Genomic DNA, 17,290 nt, shown 5'->3' with positions numbered 1-17,290 from the left:
CGGATCTTCACTCTTAACCCTCATGTCCTATTCACACCTGACACTGTGTAAACTTTACAGACTGTTGTGCATGAAGTTTCCAGATCAGTAGTTTCTGAATTATTAATACTACTGAATCTGTTCAAACCATACTATATTTAGAGGCATCATCAAATACCACGGAATCAGAATCATACTGTATTGTGTGGAAGGTTGAGTTGTGCACATTTATTCCTAATAAAGTGATTGTTAAACACATATCCACTCATTTTTAAAGATAAATTTTGATATTCCGGTTTGGGGGATTTATCCTAATTTGGCAACACGGTCTATTGAGATCCCCGCCTCTTCTGTCCTGATTAGTTTTGCACCTCATAGCACTGCATAAATAATAAAATTTATGTGTTAAGGGGCAAATAACTACAGAATTTACATTCTAGCATTCTGTTGAAATATTATGTGCTAATTATAAAGCCCTTATAGGCCAGTTTTTGTTAGAAGACCAGTGTTGGTTGTAGTGTGGTTTCAGCAGCTCTTCCTTTTATACATATTACATCTCTGTTTTCTATGTAAAGCTCAGATGTCATATTTATGATGGTGTCAGTGGTGCATTAGTTCTGCATTAACTAGATCAATGATCTATTATCGGTTTTTAACGTGCAGTTATTTGCTCCATTAAAAAAAGTTCAAACAGCATAAGAGCAGAAGTTATAATCACAAAATCACCACATATGGGGCTTTTATTTAAAGGCATAAATAGACATCACACAATTTGTTTCCATATAGGAGAAAAAATAATTCCTGAGGATAAATTTACAAGATTTAGCTTAGACATTCATTTCATTTAAATAAAAAAAAAAATGACCACAACATTATTTCAAATCTACCATCTTCAGAGAATTTGTGTGCAAACGGTATTACTACTATTTGTGTCTGTCTAACCTTCTGTACAATTAAAATGACATCAAAATGTAGTGTAAACAACTTACAGCTAAAAATGTATTTATAAAATCAACTACAATTATATACACCCAGTCTACATTATTTATAAATTTGTGTTACACATATTTCTCCAGAGGAACATAAAATATACCAGAACATTTATTTAAAAAAAAAAAATAAAAACACCACTGCAGATTATGGAAATTAAAAATCTGTATTCTGCCTCCATCTGTAGTGTGTCGTATACAACCAGGCAGAATATCAATTAACAGTTCAGAGGTGCAAATATTTCTAGAAACAATTTTTTCATTTTAATCATTAGAAGATTTACCAACATGGTAAAAATACGCTAGGTCATGCCTTGGATAACGGAATGGTCATTATTCTCACACACAAAACCTCACACTCACACAACCACACACCTTCACCCTCTCACACACACACCCACACCCTCCTTCACACACACACCCTCACACACACAATCACTACCTCACACACCCATTCCCTCACTCACACACCCATTCCCTCACTCACTCACACAGCCCTACAGAGAGTTTATAAACAAAGGCGTTAACAACTCCTGTGCAAATCAGACAGAACCAGGATACATTCAATAATTAAGGTAGATGACTGCAAGCATTTATGCTACAATCAGAAGGGTAAAGGCAACACCTGTGAATTTAAATGTACCCTGAGCTCTCAATCTGCAGGAGCGATGGACCTGCATCGCTCCCTGTGATACCACAAATCCCTACACACCTGCACATGGCTCAAAAATATCCACAGCACAGAAGGCCTGAGGTAGTAACACCCGAGGAAACCGTTGCCTATGCCAACGTCCCCTGATATGGGCTAAGCCTTGTGGGCCAAATTCCCATGCACTCTGTGGGTCACAAGGTAGCATGTCATAGCTGAGTGGCGGTCTTATTGGACCCCTGGAAGTTCTGTTGAAGCACCACGAGAGAGTTGCGTAACTGTGGAGGGAAAGAAGAGCAGTCACAACAAGCAAAAAAAAAACTGCACACTAGAGACTTTTCAGCGAAAGAAGAGATGAAATAATGCTATTTTGCACCAAAGCATACATACAGGTAGAATTTCTTTTGCTGAGACAGTGAAGTACACAATGTTCAAAGAATAGTTCAGTCTGTGCAGAGATAGAACACTGCTAGGTGCTGATGAAGGGTTTTACATTACTCAAGGAGCTTAGTACAACAGTCACATGCCCCATTACCAAAATGATCAATTTATCAATTTCACAAAATATGTTCCCAAGTATGTGGAAATCAGCGGTTATTGTTCCCATTTTCAAAAGTGGAGACCCTCATTCTATGTTAAATTACAGACCTATCAGCATTTTGCCTACTGTGTCTAAGATTGCAGAGAAACTGATAGCAAAACAAATTATTAACCATCTAAATACCACACCCTATGCTCTCCACCCTATGCAGTTTGGCTTTAGAGCCAATTATTCAACCGAAACTGCTACTTGCTTCTTTACTGAAAATATTAGAGCATTGTTGGATCGAGGTGGGGTGGTTGGAGCTGTGTTCCTGGATCTTAAGAAGGCTTTCGACACTGTCAATCATAAAGTCTTGCTGACAAAATTATGCAGTTTTAATTTTTCCTCAAATGCTATTAAATGGATCGATTCTTACCTCACTGACCGTTCCCAACATGTCAGAGTCCAGTCATTTAAATCAGCGGCTCTCAGTCTATCTACCGGTCTTCCTCAAGGATCAATTTTAGGACCTTTGTTGTTCTCACTTTATATAAATGACCTACCGTCTGTCTGTCCAGATGTTTCTGTGCAAATGTATGCTGATGACACTGTAGTCTATGTTCATGGTAGTAATATTTCTCAGGTAGCCGCGAAAATCACTAACTCTATGGTTAATATTACAGATTGGTTGAAACATTCTTGCCTGCAGTTAAATACATCAAAAACAGTAGCAATGTTTTTCACCAAGTCCAACAATAAGTTCAGGGTTGAGCCAGATGTTTTTGTGTCAGGGGAAAGGCTACAGATTGTATCAGAGTACAAATATTTGGGGATTTTAATTGATTCAAAGTTGTCTTTTAAATCGCATGTAAAAAAGGTCTGTAATATAATCAAATTCAACCTCAGTAACTTCAGACACATTCGCCATCAAATGTCTACACAGGCAGCAAAAATGTACATGCACTCTATGACTTTATCACATATCTCTTACTGTTTGCCCGTTTGGTCACAGGCTAGTGTTACAACTCTGAAACCACTTCAAATCACTTTACAAACGAACTGTAAAAATTCTGGATAAGAAATCAAACATTTCTCATTATTGTCCAATATTACAAAAATATAGATTACTCAGCTGGGAAAACATGGTAAAATTCTCAAATCTATGTCTTGTTTATAAAATTATTCATGGTTTATCATCCCCCCCCTCCCCTCCATCAGTTTGTCAACATCCAAACAGCTGATCATCGTAGAACCAGAGGTGCAGTGAGGGGAGATTGCATCACTCCCTTTAGGAAAAGTGTATTTGGCCAAACCGCTTTTTCTGTTCGAGCTGCTACTCAGTGAAACCTTAAACCCCTATAAACATCAGAAACCGGAACACGTATAGTACATTTAAGATCCAGTTAAAGAAGTGGTTCGTTATTAACCAGAGCTGTCAACATTAGCTTAGTTTTTGACCTGCTCGTGTTGCCCCCTGATGGTTTTTTGTTTATTGTGTGTGTGTTCATGTATTTGTTTGATGTTTGTTTAATTGCTGGCGTCTTGTGTTTCTAATTTACATCATAGCTAATACTTACAGTAGTACTTTTATTAAATGTATTGTAGCTTTATTGTTATTTATAATAATATAAATAATATATAATATGTACTTTTATTTACTTTTATCTTTTTTAGGATGACTATTACCAGCTGTCTAGGGACTACAGGTAAAAAATAGCCATCTGGCTAACTCTGGCATATTGACAGAAATGTTTATTAATATGCATTGTCCCTATAATAAATAAATAAATAAACATTAACAAACCTGCTCTAGCAAATTGATGGAGTCCTGTAGCACAGCCCTCAGTAGGCGGGACTCCTCCTGACTCCTGTGGAATGCTGTCTGTCGAGGGCCCAGGTCAGGTGCCAGACTGGGTAGGGAAGAAAAATTTCCACTCTGAGACGTACTTAAGTGAGCTCCAGGGTACATGCTTTACATTTACATTTACAGCATTTAGCAGACACCCTTATCCAGAGTGACTTACAACTGAGCAACTGAGGGTTAAGGGCCTTGCTCAGGGGCCCAGCAGTGGCAGCTTGGTGGACCTGGGGTTCGAACCCATGCTTCATTTTCGTTATTCTTGTTAGACATTTGCTGTTGTATGTTACACTGTCATCATTACATAGAGAAAACCTTTCAAACCCAAGAGTTATCAGTCAGGATTTGTGGTTAGCTCATGAAAACTAAAGAAAAACATCTTGTTCATTTTCTCCAAAGACCTTCAACATCATATTAAATGACAAATTAATGAGAAGTCGTGAAAACGTTGTTGCAGACACTGCACTCAGTGTCCCAGAATGCAATGCTGCTGCAACATGATGCAGTTGTAGAGATTTGGCTCGGCTAGTCAGCGAGCCACGAGGTGACTGCTGTATTAGTGCAAAGCTTGTAAGAGCAGAATGTACAGATACAGAATTGAGACAGATTAAATGACTAAAGCACTGCCGCATCTCTCTCTTTAGGTAGAGATGGAGCATTTTAGAAGAGAGGTCAAAATCCCAACCACGTTGTGAGCAATGCAGGAATCCGATTGATCCTTTTCTTTTAACCCTTTCACCATCCAAGACTCCCTGCTTCCTCTCACAGCAGGAGAATAATATCTGAGGCAACTTTCTCATATTTTCTCAATTACGTGACTGTGATGTATAATCTCGCTTCACTATAAATCTGTATCGTTCTCTAAATCTAGATCAACTCTCATTTCACTTGCTGCGTGTTCCTTACCTGCCCTCGGCTCTTTCCCTCATGCGCTGCTTTGTGCTTAGATACATACGGTGTGCCACGTCCTCCATGGCCCACAGCTTGAAGAACAGTCCCAGATTCAGTATGGTCAGAATCAACAGTCTGGGGTAAAAAAAAAAAAAAAGACAAGATCATTTATTACCGTATTTATTACTATAATTATGCAAAAATAAACACAGGTTGTCATGTTCCCAATAAACTGAAAAGGGCAACACAGTCTGCCTTAATGACTTTCCCATAATACAAGGTGCTGACTGGAGACTCCTTCAATAAGCATGATAAATAACCATCTCCTTATAGAAAGCTTCACCAAATTATTTGTAATTTCTATTTATTTGTTAAATAACATGTTTATCTATATATTATAAACTTTGGATTATGTGGATCGATATCTGTCACTGAAACTGAGAACCTTCTGGTATAAATAAAACACAACAACAGGTGAGATTTTAGGCAGCTGCTGCGCTTCACTGCACATGTATGACGTGTTGTACAGGCTTACATTAAGCTCATTCCGACTATAATGGATGTAATGTTCCACTTTTGTTTGTTCTGTGTGTCTGCTGCACCTGAAATATAAAGACCAGGCCTGGTATTAGTCATGCAGTTTCCACTGTGTATATTACAGCAAAGCCAATGGTACAAATGAATTAGAATTAATTATATTATCCTATCCAGTCAATCAGATATTGTGTAGTTGAAGCTGCTTATTTCATAACTTAACTCTTGAGGATGGTAGAACTCTAGTATAGATATAAGGCAGAAAAAAACAAAAAACCTTCATACCAATGGAGCTTTCTCTTTGCTGCTCGGGATCTACACTGTACTGCCTGCTGGGTCTCTTGTGCTCCTGCAAGGTGCGACTGTAGGTCCTCCGCCTCCTCCGCAAGCCGCCTTTCCCTACGTCTCCGGACCCTTGAGTCAATTCTGCCTCCTCCTCAAGAAGTTCCGCCTCTGTAGAAAGAAAGAAGAGACTTTGAGTGTAAGTGTAAACGAATAAGAAATTAAAGGGTGACTCAAGCAGTTCCAGCTTGTAGCACAACGAGCAGAATTAGTTTACTACGACTTTATAATAAAGGTCTGGGGCAGCTGTTGAACTTAAAATGTAAGGTAAATAATTTTTTACAGTCTCCTTCATATGAAAGCAGCTTGATCTTGATATATAAACACGTGAGTATATGAAACGTGAGAAATGAACATCATCTAATCATTAATTGGAGAAGTTCAACAGCTGCCCTTAGACGTCCAGCTTGTTGTATTTGTTTAGCATTACCTTCTGGAAACAGACACGATTCTTAATTCTTTCTTTAATCATGCAGCAAAAGAAAATCTGCATCCCTCAAAGCGACGTGCAGTTGGTTGTGACTTAGATTAGTCAATTTAGATTATACACCCAAATTCAGTCACTTATAACAGGAAGCAAATGAGCTGTAGGTCAGAGAGATGAAAGATTAAGGCTGCCACTAACCAAGGTGCCTAAAGTAGTCCTCCAGTCCACTCCAAGAATTTTTGGTGATAAAAGACTTCACAAATCCCCATGGCTGCTTCTTGTACTTTACATCAGTGTAAATCCTGCACAGCATTGAGAAACGGTTAACGTTCCTAGTCGCATCACAGTGAGAGACGTAAAGAGTCGAGCGCTCACCGAAGTCTACACTTGTGCTTCGAGTTGCGTATGATGCAGTAGCGATTCAGAGTGTAGAAGTAGTCGTGATATGGGACGTCATGAGTGTAGACTTCTGAATCCACCAAGTAGTACTGACCCTCCCTCGATTCCTTATATAAAGTCTAAAGGGAATAGTGTGTCAGTTAAAACAGCGGCACACGGCATGTGAAAACAAAGTGCACACAGTTTCGTTAACACAGCAGGACATCAAGCCGACCTGGTTTTCTGTTGCAGTGGAAAACTTCCCCACTAACGGGTTGTTGATAGTGATGGTGTAATTTAAACTTCTCTTCATAGAGCCAGAGGCGTCCCTTTGCCAAGACGTAGAGGTTGCACCTGCAGACGGAACAGACCCAGATGCCAGTGCTGGTGTTTTTACCTTTGGGGCTTTTCTTTTTGAATGTTTTCAGTAATAATGTAGTTAAAAGAATATCTAGAATTATTAATAACGGCGCATATTTGATTAATTGTAATTAAGGGGACAAATAAAATCTCTGCATTGTCTTGTCCGCACTGTAACATCACTTTTATTAAAACTTTTATTGCTGTTTGTAATAATGTTTATTGTACAGAACTGTGTATGTAATGAATTCTTTATCGCTGCATGACACGTGCACATATGAATACAAAGGTCATAGTTACCAGTGATCTTCCTGTCAGTCATAAAACGCCGGGCAAAATATGAATCGGTGAAAAGCAGCTCAAACATTTTCTCAGCGCTGAAACGAAAAACCCTGTTCATGTACAGCCTTCCCTGAGATGCCTGAGACAGATAATCTCGCTCTGCTGCACCACACAGAAGGACAAAATGAATAAAACAAAACAGCTACACATTAGCATATGGGTGCACGCACACACACACACACACACGGCCTCTCACCTTCCTCCATGCTATCAGACAGACTATTATCTGAGAGTCGGCCCTCATTGGCATTCAGATCCAAGGACAGAGAAGAGTGCTTGGACGCTCGTTCATTGCTGAAGCGGTCCAGGGACAGATTAGGACTCCGTGGCTGAGACGGCGTGCTCCGCACATCATCCTAAGGTAAATTACACACACGTTTAATGTTTGACGGCACTTCTGAGCCCGTGTACAACATGTTCACGAAACGCGGATTAATTGTTAATAATGCACATGTAAGCATTAATTAGATCATGAAGCATTTTAAGTGAAATCCAGGATTTATTCCGTAATACAATTCCGAGCTGAAATTTTCAGTCAAAACTTAAGGAACAATTAACAGAATAACAGAATTGCTAAACACATCAGGAACGTAATTAACAATTACCAGAATTGCTAAACACATCACACATATTTCAGTGTAAACCTGTGTATGTTTCTCTAGTCTGCATGCTGATTAGCGTATGTAGGAAAATGAAGCGTACCCTGTTCGGAGACAGCATGCTCTGCAGTCCGAGGGACGACTGTGTGTCATCTCCCTGCGGTGTCGAGGTCTCAAGTGACGTCTGCTCGATCTGAGGAAGTCGCAGAGAGGAAGGTCTCTCCAGTTTTACTGCGTGGTCGTCTGCTTTCATGTTCAAGCTAAAACGAAGAATATTTCAATTTCAGATCAGCATAAAGCTGCAGCGCTGCTCGCTTCAAAACCAAAATATTTATTCAGTTAGAGATTGTGGAGTACTGACCTGGGCTGGTTATGTGCAACTGTGTCTACCATCATCTGCATACTTTCCATCTCTTCCTGGCTCAACCCCAAGTCATTGCCATAATGCTGTTTGACCATCTGCCACAGCTCTTGACTGGTCAATTGCTAAAGAAACAATGAAGAACAAAATGAGCTGAAAGAACTGTGCAACAAAAGCACATTGTCTCCCTGGTGATGCAGAAATCTGTACGATACGGTTCTTACTCAGACCCGACACAATGCACCTTTCATTTCGGAGTTAAAATACCGCATGCACAGGCACAAAACACACCTAACCTGCTTGACACTTATTTACAATGACGTGATCACTATGACTTTCTGTAAAATGAGATTCATGATGAGACAAGATTGTTCAAATCTTACACAACGACGGTGCGAAGTACGGTACAAAGTATGTAAGCACCTGAGATGTTATTTTAACACGTTACAATGGATTCAATGTGGAATTCACAGGTGAGCTTTAAAACTAAAGCCTTTTCAGCTCATTTTGGGTGTCAGTGTGATTCTAGGCAATGAGGACAAACTTCAGGATTCTGGAATCTTTCTATCTCTGAAATCCAGCACAGTTTGTCCATATTGTTCCACAAATAATCTGGATTCAGGATATTAGGACCAAAGAAACCAAACTAGACTTTAGATCAGCTGCTTTTTCCTGTTGTATCCATGACGTCCATAAACAACAACAACAACAAACAGCTGTTTCCCTTTTAAATCACTACAACACTCAGATTATACAGAAGGAAAGATTTGTGCAAAGGTTAAATAAACTCCTTTAAAAGAAATCCCTAAAAAAGATGTGAGATAAAAAAAAAAAAACATGAAAAGACAAACAACAAATAATAAACAGGAATAAACAAACATTGTAACAGCAGCATATTGTACCACACAGACACAACAGCACGGTATGGAATTAAAACTAATTTCCAAAAAGTCGTAGACGGAAATAACTCGTAATATTATTATATATTTAAAGTGAATCTACTTACGAACAGGTCCTTTAATAAAATACGCGTTTTCTACCTGTCGGAGGCCTTCATATGAACGAAAGTGACCTCTGTCACCAAACACCCTGGTTCACTCCCAAACGCCGCAGTATCCACTATATAAATCCCCTACTTAGGGAGCAAAGTGATGTGATTTGCACCCTATCTAGCACACTGCATGTACAGCAGGAAGCCAATTAAGACTAAGCTCCTGTTCTGCTGCTGCACCAATCAGGAAGCTGTTTCATTTTGGCGTCTCAGGGTTACCAGATTGACCGTTTCTACTTCTAAGTCTAAATAAACACGAAAAGTTAGACAATTAATGTCAGGAAACTTAACAATTGTAGTGACGTCACTAAAGGGAAAATGACCAAGCCCTTATAACGTCACTGGTGTTTTAATTACTTATGATTAAAACATTCTAATCGTTACATATAACACTTTAGCCTGTGTTATCTGGGTGTTGTTTGCACATATGTGTTAGTTAGGTGAATTTATTCTTGAAAATATTTATACAAGTGTTGAAGCTTGTCTTTGAAGGAAGTATTATACACCTGCATACACCTACATACACTTGCATACACCTACATACACTTGCATACACTTGCATACACCTGCATAAACCTACATAAACCTACATACACCTGCATACACCTATATACACCTACATACACCTACATACACCTGCATACACCTACATACACCTACATACACCTGCATAAACCTACATACACCTGCATACACCTATATACACCTGCATACACCTACATACACCTGCATAAACCTACATACACCTGCATACACCTATATACACCTGCATACACCTGCATACATCTCAGCAGCTCAATTTCTGCATACCTGAGTCCTAACAGGTACAATGTAGGCTATTTTTACCCTCAAAAGACACCTTGTTTTTATCATGTAAAGCAGAAAGACACACCCAGATAGTTCACTACTGCAGTTTGTTTTTCCCATCATGCACTTTGCATTGTTGGTCATTTCTACTAATATACTACAACTAGTTTGTTAAGACAGAAAATAAAACCTTTTCAATACCAGAACATGCAAATAAATTAAAACAGTTAAATGGGCATTAGGCAAGTGTTTAAGGCTTTAACAGGTAGTTAGAAGTAGGATTCAACATTTGAATACTTGTTTGTTTTACACTCTGAGCCACTTGTTCACACTTGTTCACAAAGCTCAGCCCACAGGATGATTGACAGCAGCCACATCCAAACAGGTTGCAAACGCTGGAAAGCATCTGCAGTTTCTCTTGGGATCCATAAAGTTTGTTTGTTTGTTTGTTTGTTTGTTTGTTTGTTTGTTTCTATCTATCTATCTATCTATCTATCTATCTATCTATCTATCTATCTATCTATCTATCGAGTTGAATAAGGAGTTGCAAGGACTGTCATGCCAACACTTTCACACACTGCTTACACACTATAAACACACAGCTTCTCATAATGATTTTTAAGGATGGGAAGGGATTTTTTTTTGCAGTTATGTAATTATGTAATATATTTTTTCTGGGACAATTGCTTCACCTGATTTAATATTGCACCTGATATATATCTGATATATATAGCAACTTAAAACGCCCATAGTACTCAATTCCCTAGGCAGTGGATCAGATTGGAAAAATCTAACCAGAACATTTCCTGAGATTTAGGACATTGTTTGGCCTGATCTCAATATTCATTCATTCATTTATTCATTCATTTTGTAGGCTTTAATATATCCTGGATGGGCCACCAGTCCACTGCAGGGCCCTCCATGCACACACACACACACACACACACACACGTATCATGTATCATGTGAAGGTTTATCTTGTAAGGCTTACCTTCTCTAATAGAAAATTTTGCCATAGACGAAAAATGCTCTGGTAACTTTTCTCCCTTGCAGCAAAAGATGTAAAGAAGAGCTGGAAGAATACACACGGTTTTATTCAGCACCATTAAAACCAATCTTAGACATTTATAGAACACAAATGTGCAGTGTATTGTGTATTATTGCTTTCTAATGATTGTGTCCTTTTACCTTTTCTGCATTGGACTGAACGATCTGAATGGCGTTTGGTATCAGTCGAGCTGTCTTCTCCCTCGACATAGACGTAATATCTTTCATATTCACCGTAATCTATAAGAAATGATATTGAAATGAAATGTGCCATTTACTTTTTTAGCAAATCTTCCGTCTATGTGAGAGCATTTTGAATTATTTTCACTTGCCTTAGTTCCCCAAAATACATTACTGTGGAAACAGATCCAGTTCTCTGTGAGAAATAAACGTCCTTGAAGTAATATTTCTTTTTGCAGAGCACAGGTGTATTCTGGGGGAAATAAACAATGAAATTACACTATATAATATACAGTAGAATGCATTAAGTAGTACAATAATTCCAGTACTTTTTACTATACAGTATTTAACCACCAACATGATATTTCGTGTGAGCTTAGGCCTCTCTCTCTCTCTCTCTCTCTCTCTCTCTCTCTCTCTCTCTCTCTCTCTCTCTTTCTCTCTCTCTCTCTCTCTCTCTTTCTCTCTTTCTCACACTCACCTACGATGAGTCTTTCTGACTCAGAGACCTCTTTAAAAGTCTTCTTGAACTCCTCACTCCTCTGTTTGTAGCTGGTGGGGGATGATTGTGGAATTAAAATACTCAATCCCTGTAAACGTAAATAAATAAATAAATAAATAAAACATTAAAAAAAAAAAAAAAAAATCTATATATTTATAAAAAAAAATCAGTGAGAGGCCAAAGCATCGCAGAACACCACACACACCCACACACACCACCCACACCTCATTCTCACCCAGGGGCAATTTATCTTATAGAAATCCACCTACAAGCATGTTTTATGGGAGGAAACAGAGAAAACCATTTTTTGCCCATCATGCAATAATGTACAGTTTATATTTGTAGAGCTTTTACAATGTTCCCTGCCTATATTACTGAGGATGAAAGATAATATAAATTATTTATAACAGATTATATCACATAATGATTTTTTTTTAATTTATAAGAATAACCTAAACAGTGTATAATCTAAAAACAGTCATTTTAAGACTTACAGACATCCAAGTACTTGCTAATCTCTACAGATTTCTAGTATGTAGAGACAAATAAATTACTTTTAATATCTAAATTCCACACGAGGGCAGTAAAAGTTGTCTCTTTTATTACAAAAAAACTATTTTAATTATTTTAATTACAAAATTTAAATATTTTAACTTAATCAAACTTAACACTTTGTTTTCTACACGTAAAAGCAAAGATCAATCCAAAACAAAGTGTCTGAGACAATATAGTGGATCTGTGCCTTATGCACTATAATCAAGAAAAGTTCTCCTGATGTGATCTAAACCTCTTCACCTCATGAAGGTCCTCTGAGATCACTCCGGCTGGGCTGCTGTCCACAGTTGTATCACCAGCTGTTGTTGACTTCGTTACATGGGTCATCTTCCTCTCACCTGGCTGAAGGAGCAAAACCACACCAGGCTTGATGGACTCTCAGTGAATCTGTGACACCAAAGTGGATCTCCTTAAAGTGCACTGCTCCTTAAGCTCTGCATGACAAGTCCTTCAGCTATGCAAGGTACGATGTTCTATTTGACATAGGCATGATCAGGAACACAAAGCAGAAAACTGGCTTGTCCTGTCCTGTGACCTGTCTCCAAAAAGGTTTGAGTTACTTTACTTAAGTTAAGTTAAACAGACAAACTGACAATTCCTATTAACATCTAGCGTGTTTGTATTTGTTCAGCTGGACCCAGGTTAAAGTGTTTGAGTGAAAAATTTTTTTTAAAAATTACAGTCTGTAAGTTATTAGACCCCAAATACACCTATTATTTTACAGAAAATGAAACAAAGCTATTCATTATTTACACTCGCCATTGGTTTTGAACTGCATATCATGTTATTATTGCATATACTCAACCAGCTTACTTCAAGATTGTCAGTTCAGTTCAACTTATTTTTATTGTAAACCAAATCTAAATCTACTCGTACCTGTGTTCTCGATGGTCAGATATAAGGAGCTCCACGCAAAATGTGGACCAGCTCTCAAGAACAAGTTAAATAAAACAATAAAGCAGCATAAAGCAGGTTTTAAATGATGTCTTTAAGTAAAATGTTGCAGTACATCTGGTGCTGCTGCGTTGCCGGGGTTGAAAGTGTGTCCTCACCTGACGACAGGTGTGTTACCTGGCCCAACCCGATCAGGAGGGAATGCACCATTCTCCACATGAGAGTTCTTCATTTAGATAAGATAAGATAATCTTTTATTCATCTTGCATCAGAGTAATTTGCATAGTTACAGCAGCAAAGAGATAGTGGGTAAAGAAGAAGATAAAGATTTGTTTATCAGAGCAATTTTGGGTGCATTACACTTACACTCAGTAGATGCTTAAATGCATCTGATCTGAAACTAATATAGCAAAAAAAAAAAAAAACAATAACATTACTAAAAAAAATTTTTATCATGTGGGTAATTATCATATTCAAACACATGCATATATATTAGAGCAGTAGATAAAGTGGAAATAAAGATGACGTCAGTAGGCTGATGTCAGTAATATTAACAGGGAGATCGCCAGGACACTGGACTCGATGAACAGGATTTGCCCATGAAAGCAATGAATGTAACAAAACCGGTTTAGTTCAGCATGAGTCACAAACAACAACATAAACATTTAATAGGTCATTGTTTTATTTGTTCAGGACATTCAGTGGATTATTTTATTCTTTGCAGGCATGCAGAGGAATAGTACAAGTACCATATTGGGCAATATAGCTTCAATTAAACTCTGGACTTGAGGCGGGGAAACACGCTAGAGATGAGTCAGTCAGAACCTGGAAGCAAACACACATTTTAACTGGTTGAAGAATAAAAATAAAACCCAATACAAGTCGGATTAGAAATATTGCATCATGGACCTCACAAAAATCTGGTGTGAAAATCACACAGTTTTGACTCTGCAGTCTGAAATCTGCAGTTCTTTAATTACATACAATAAAATCACCTAGAATGCTGCTGCTCCATGTGGACTCATTACATGTGTAACTCGAAGCAGGGAGTCTAGGAATCTTTGGACCTGCTGGAACCTGAAGATGCCTGAATGGCTGATAAGAGATTTACCATTGACAATATGCTGGAAGATATTGGAGCAGATTCTAAGGACACCTCTTATCTAATAACTAATAGAGGCTCCACAGGAGAAGTAGGTCTCACAGATCCAAAGGCCCAGCAGAACGTTTGCATAACTTTCATAAAGAATTTTTAAACTCTGTATAACAGTGAGTCCCATATAGATCACATAAAATGATTTATAGCACCGAATCAAATGCTGTTGGAACTCAATGTAGATCTTTGAAGAGCCATTCTGTTATTGTGCAAGAGTAACCCTGTTAAGCTGCATGTGAAACTCCCACCATGGAGACAAGAGACATGTTTACATCATAAATTAAAGTTTTGCTGTTTAGGACAACATGGTTTAGAAAGTATACAGACAGGCTAAAAAAAAGGCACATGGATTCTTATGAATAATGATTTATCACGAAATTACACAAAAAATTGAAGAATCAGAAGATGATTCCATTAGTCTGGGATCTCTGTGACATCGTCCTCCCAAAGTCTGCCAGGCCGAAATGTCGGACTCCCGGCTCAACTTGAGAGGCTGTCTCTCTGGCTCCGGCCTCCGGTTGGAGTCTGGGAGGCCGGTGGGGGTGGGTTCCGCCGTAAGTTGAAGAACAGGATGATGGTTCCATCAATACCAAATCTCTGTGATGTCCTCCTCCCAAAAGCTGTCATAATGTGTACACGTGATTAAAAGATGGCGTTGACTTTGACCAGGCCATTTGTTTCGGTCTGTTTGTCTGTCTGTCTGTTTGTTTGTTTGTTTGTTTTAGAAATTGAGACTTTGATGAATAAAAGCAACAATTTGCTTGTTTACAAAGTGAATACACCTATTATGAAAAATATACATAATCACTACAGGGTGTACAAAAATTCAGAAACCAGTCATGTGTGTTTGTAATCTATGCCGCTTACTAGAATCATACTCCAAGGTATTTTTTTATGTTGCTCTTATTTACTTGTGGGATTCACACTGTACCTTTAGAAAATAAGCCTTTAAACACTTTCCATATTGTTCTCTAATATACTTCCCGCTTCTGGTTACTTCCGCTTTAGATTACACTCAGTTTTGTATTTTGTGGGTGTGAATATGATTAAAAAAATCTTTGTTTTTTTAAGCGTGAGTACATTTTTTGTTTGTTTGTTAGTTAACATAAAACGTGAATATTATTAAGCTGCTATATTAAGACGTATGTAAAGGTTAACTGAAAAGAAATTAACCACAACTCGCACCATGGAGACAAGAGACATGTTTATGTCATTATTTGAAGTTTTGCTGTTTAGGACAACATGGTTTAGAAAAGATACAGACTGGCAAAAAAAAAAATGGCACGTGGCTTCACGTGAATAATGATTTATTGAGATCACGAAATTACACAAGAAGGTTCATAGTAAATTGAAGAACCAGAGGGTGATTCCATTAGTCTGGCATCTCTGCGATGTCCTCCTCCCAAAGTCTGCCAGGCCGAAATGTCGGGCTCCCAGCTTGACTTGAGAGGCTGTCTCTCTGGGAGTGTGTTCCGCCGTAAGTTCAAGAACAGGATGATGGTTCCATCATTCCCAGATCCCTGTGACGTCCTCCTCCCAAAGTCCGGGAGGCCGTCTTGTCGGGCTTCGGTCTCAGCTTGGGAGTCTGTGTCATCCATAGAAAGTTGAAGAAGCGAAAGATGGGTGCGTTGGTCCGTGATCTCTGTGATGTTGTAACGGCCACTTTAATATTGTGATATTTTGTGTTACTGTGCCTTTATGAGAGTTCTGTTGACGTGTGCGCTTGGACTGGTGGATGCGCATGCGCCAGGGGGGAGCTAGACCGAAGCGGAGGTGTACAGACACGTTTTTGTTATGCTGCATTCTGGTTTGAACTCTCTTTTGTTTTTTTCTTTTCTTTTGTGACGGGAACTGAGTGTTTTTGTTTTTACTTCTACCCATATAAAGGCTTTTTCGGGATAACTTGTCGTCTGCCTCGAGTGATCATTTCCTTTTATGCCACCTTGTTTTTCCCCGGGTAAACTCTTACACTCCGTCCACGTTACAATGTCCTCCTCTCCTCCTTCCTTTTGATCATGTGGTTCTCGTTTTTAGCCTAACAGGTCGAGTAAGACACTGAAGACTTTGTAGCAGTCCATCAAAATGCTTGCAGCGGTAGTTATCATTTTCATCTTTTCCAGGAACCATTTTAAGCCTCTTTCTTCATCAGAGTGGGTACAATTTTCTACCATACTGATCACGTAAGAATTTTCAACATGCTGGTACACAGGACGTTGTGCAATGTAGACGCCTATTTGAGCCTCTGTAATATTCAGCGTGGTGTCCATGTCAAGAGAAGGGTATTTATTCCTTTCAGAATATCAACTGAGGCCTGCCTGAGTCACTACCACCGCGTATACAGACAGTAGTGTGTAGCGTTAATAGTTGAAACTTCAGGGAAGATCAGCAGCAGAACCAGAAGACGGAGGTTTTGTGTCAATTTATTTATTTACTTTTTTTCGGAAGACGATTTTTTCCCGCAATTTTTTTTTTCCCCGAAGATCAGTTGAACACCAGCTTAGTTATCACCCGAACACCAACCGCCGCATATACAGACAGTAGTGTGTAGCGTTAATAGTTGAAACTTCAATCAGCAGAACCAGAAGACAGAGGTATTTTCAGACACTTTTGGTTCAGAAGATCAGTTGAGCACCAACGTGTTTACCGCCACAACATTAACAAATCTGATTTTCGTTAATATTGTAACTTTGTCCTGTCGCCGCCGGTAGCGGCAGCACTCATCTGTACAAACCTTCAACATTTCACGTTCCCTTCACACACACACTCGGATAGAAGCTCGTATTCAAAGAAGCTACGTTACACATTGCATTTACATTCATACCGCTTACGTGACAAACACAAATACACACAGAAGGCTGATTTAAAG

At 38.7% G+C, this 17,290-nt stretch overlaps 1 protein-coding gene across 2 annotated transcripts; it reads right to left on the bottom strand.

The window, feature by feature from the left end:
- Positions 1 to 687: 687 nt before the first annotated feature.
- On the bottom strand, positions 688 to 12,821 carry gramd1c (GRAM domain containing 1c). Of its 2 annotated transcripts, none has more exons than XM_060861469.1 (17): positions 12,615 to 12,821; positions 11,799 to 11,907; positions 11,470 to 11,570; positions 11,279 to 11,377; positions 11,082 to 11,162; positions 8,233 to 8,357; positions 7,975 to 8,131; positions 7,469 to 7,628; positions 7,231 to 7,371; positions 6,806 to 6,924; positions 6,568 to 6,710; positions 6,391 to 6,494; positions 5,709 to 5,876; positions 5,425 to 5,491; positions 4,905 to 5,024; positions 3,945 to 4,050; positions 688 to 1,895 (listed from the first exon to the last, which is right to left on the bottom strand). In XM_060861469.1, exons 1-17 carry the CDS (start codon positions 12,699 to 12,701, stop codon positions 1,827 to 1,829), a joined length of 1,956 nt encoding a protein of 651 aa, XP_060717452.1. In that variant the 5' UTR covers positions 12,702 to 12,821; the 3' UTR covers positions 688 to 1,826. The 2 variants fall into 2 exon arrangements, with proteins under 2 accessions (XP_060717452.1, XP_060717451.1); XM_060861468.1 differs by having other exon boundaries at positions 7,231 to 7,374; positions 12,615 to 12,817.
- Between the last annotated feature and the right edge of the window lie 4,469 nt (positions 12,822 to 17,290).

Source organism: Tachysurus vachellii, chromosome 25 (genome assembly GCF_030014155.1).
Source record: "Tachysurus vachellii isolate PV-2020 chromosome 25, HZAU_Pvac_v1, whole genome shotgun sequence".
Taxonomy (NCBI): domain Eukaryota; kingdom Metazoa; phylum Chordata; class Actinopteri; order Siluriformes; family Bagridae; genus Tachysurus; species Tachysurus vachellii.
This window is presented reverse-complemented; position numbering and strand designations above follow the sequence as displayed.

Coding starts and splice junctions, on each gene's coding strand:
- gramd1c (XM_060861468.1), bottom strand. CDS start 12,701: ATGACCCATGTAACGAAGTCAACAACAGCTGGTGATACAACTGTGGAC. Junction 11,571..11,798: donor GTCAGAAAGACTCATCGTAG/GTGAGTGTGAGA, acceptor TATTTCCCCCAG/AATACACCTGTGCTCTGCAA. Junction 6,495..6,567: donor AAGCACAAGTGTAGACTTCG/GTGAGCGCTCGA, acceptor AATGCTGTGCAG/GATTTACACTGATGTAAAGT.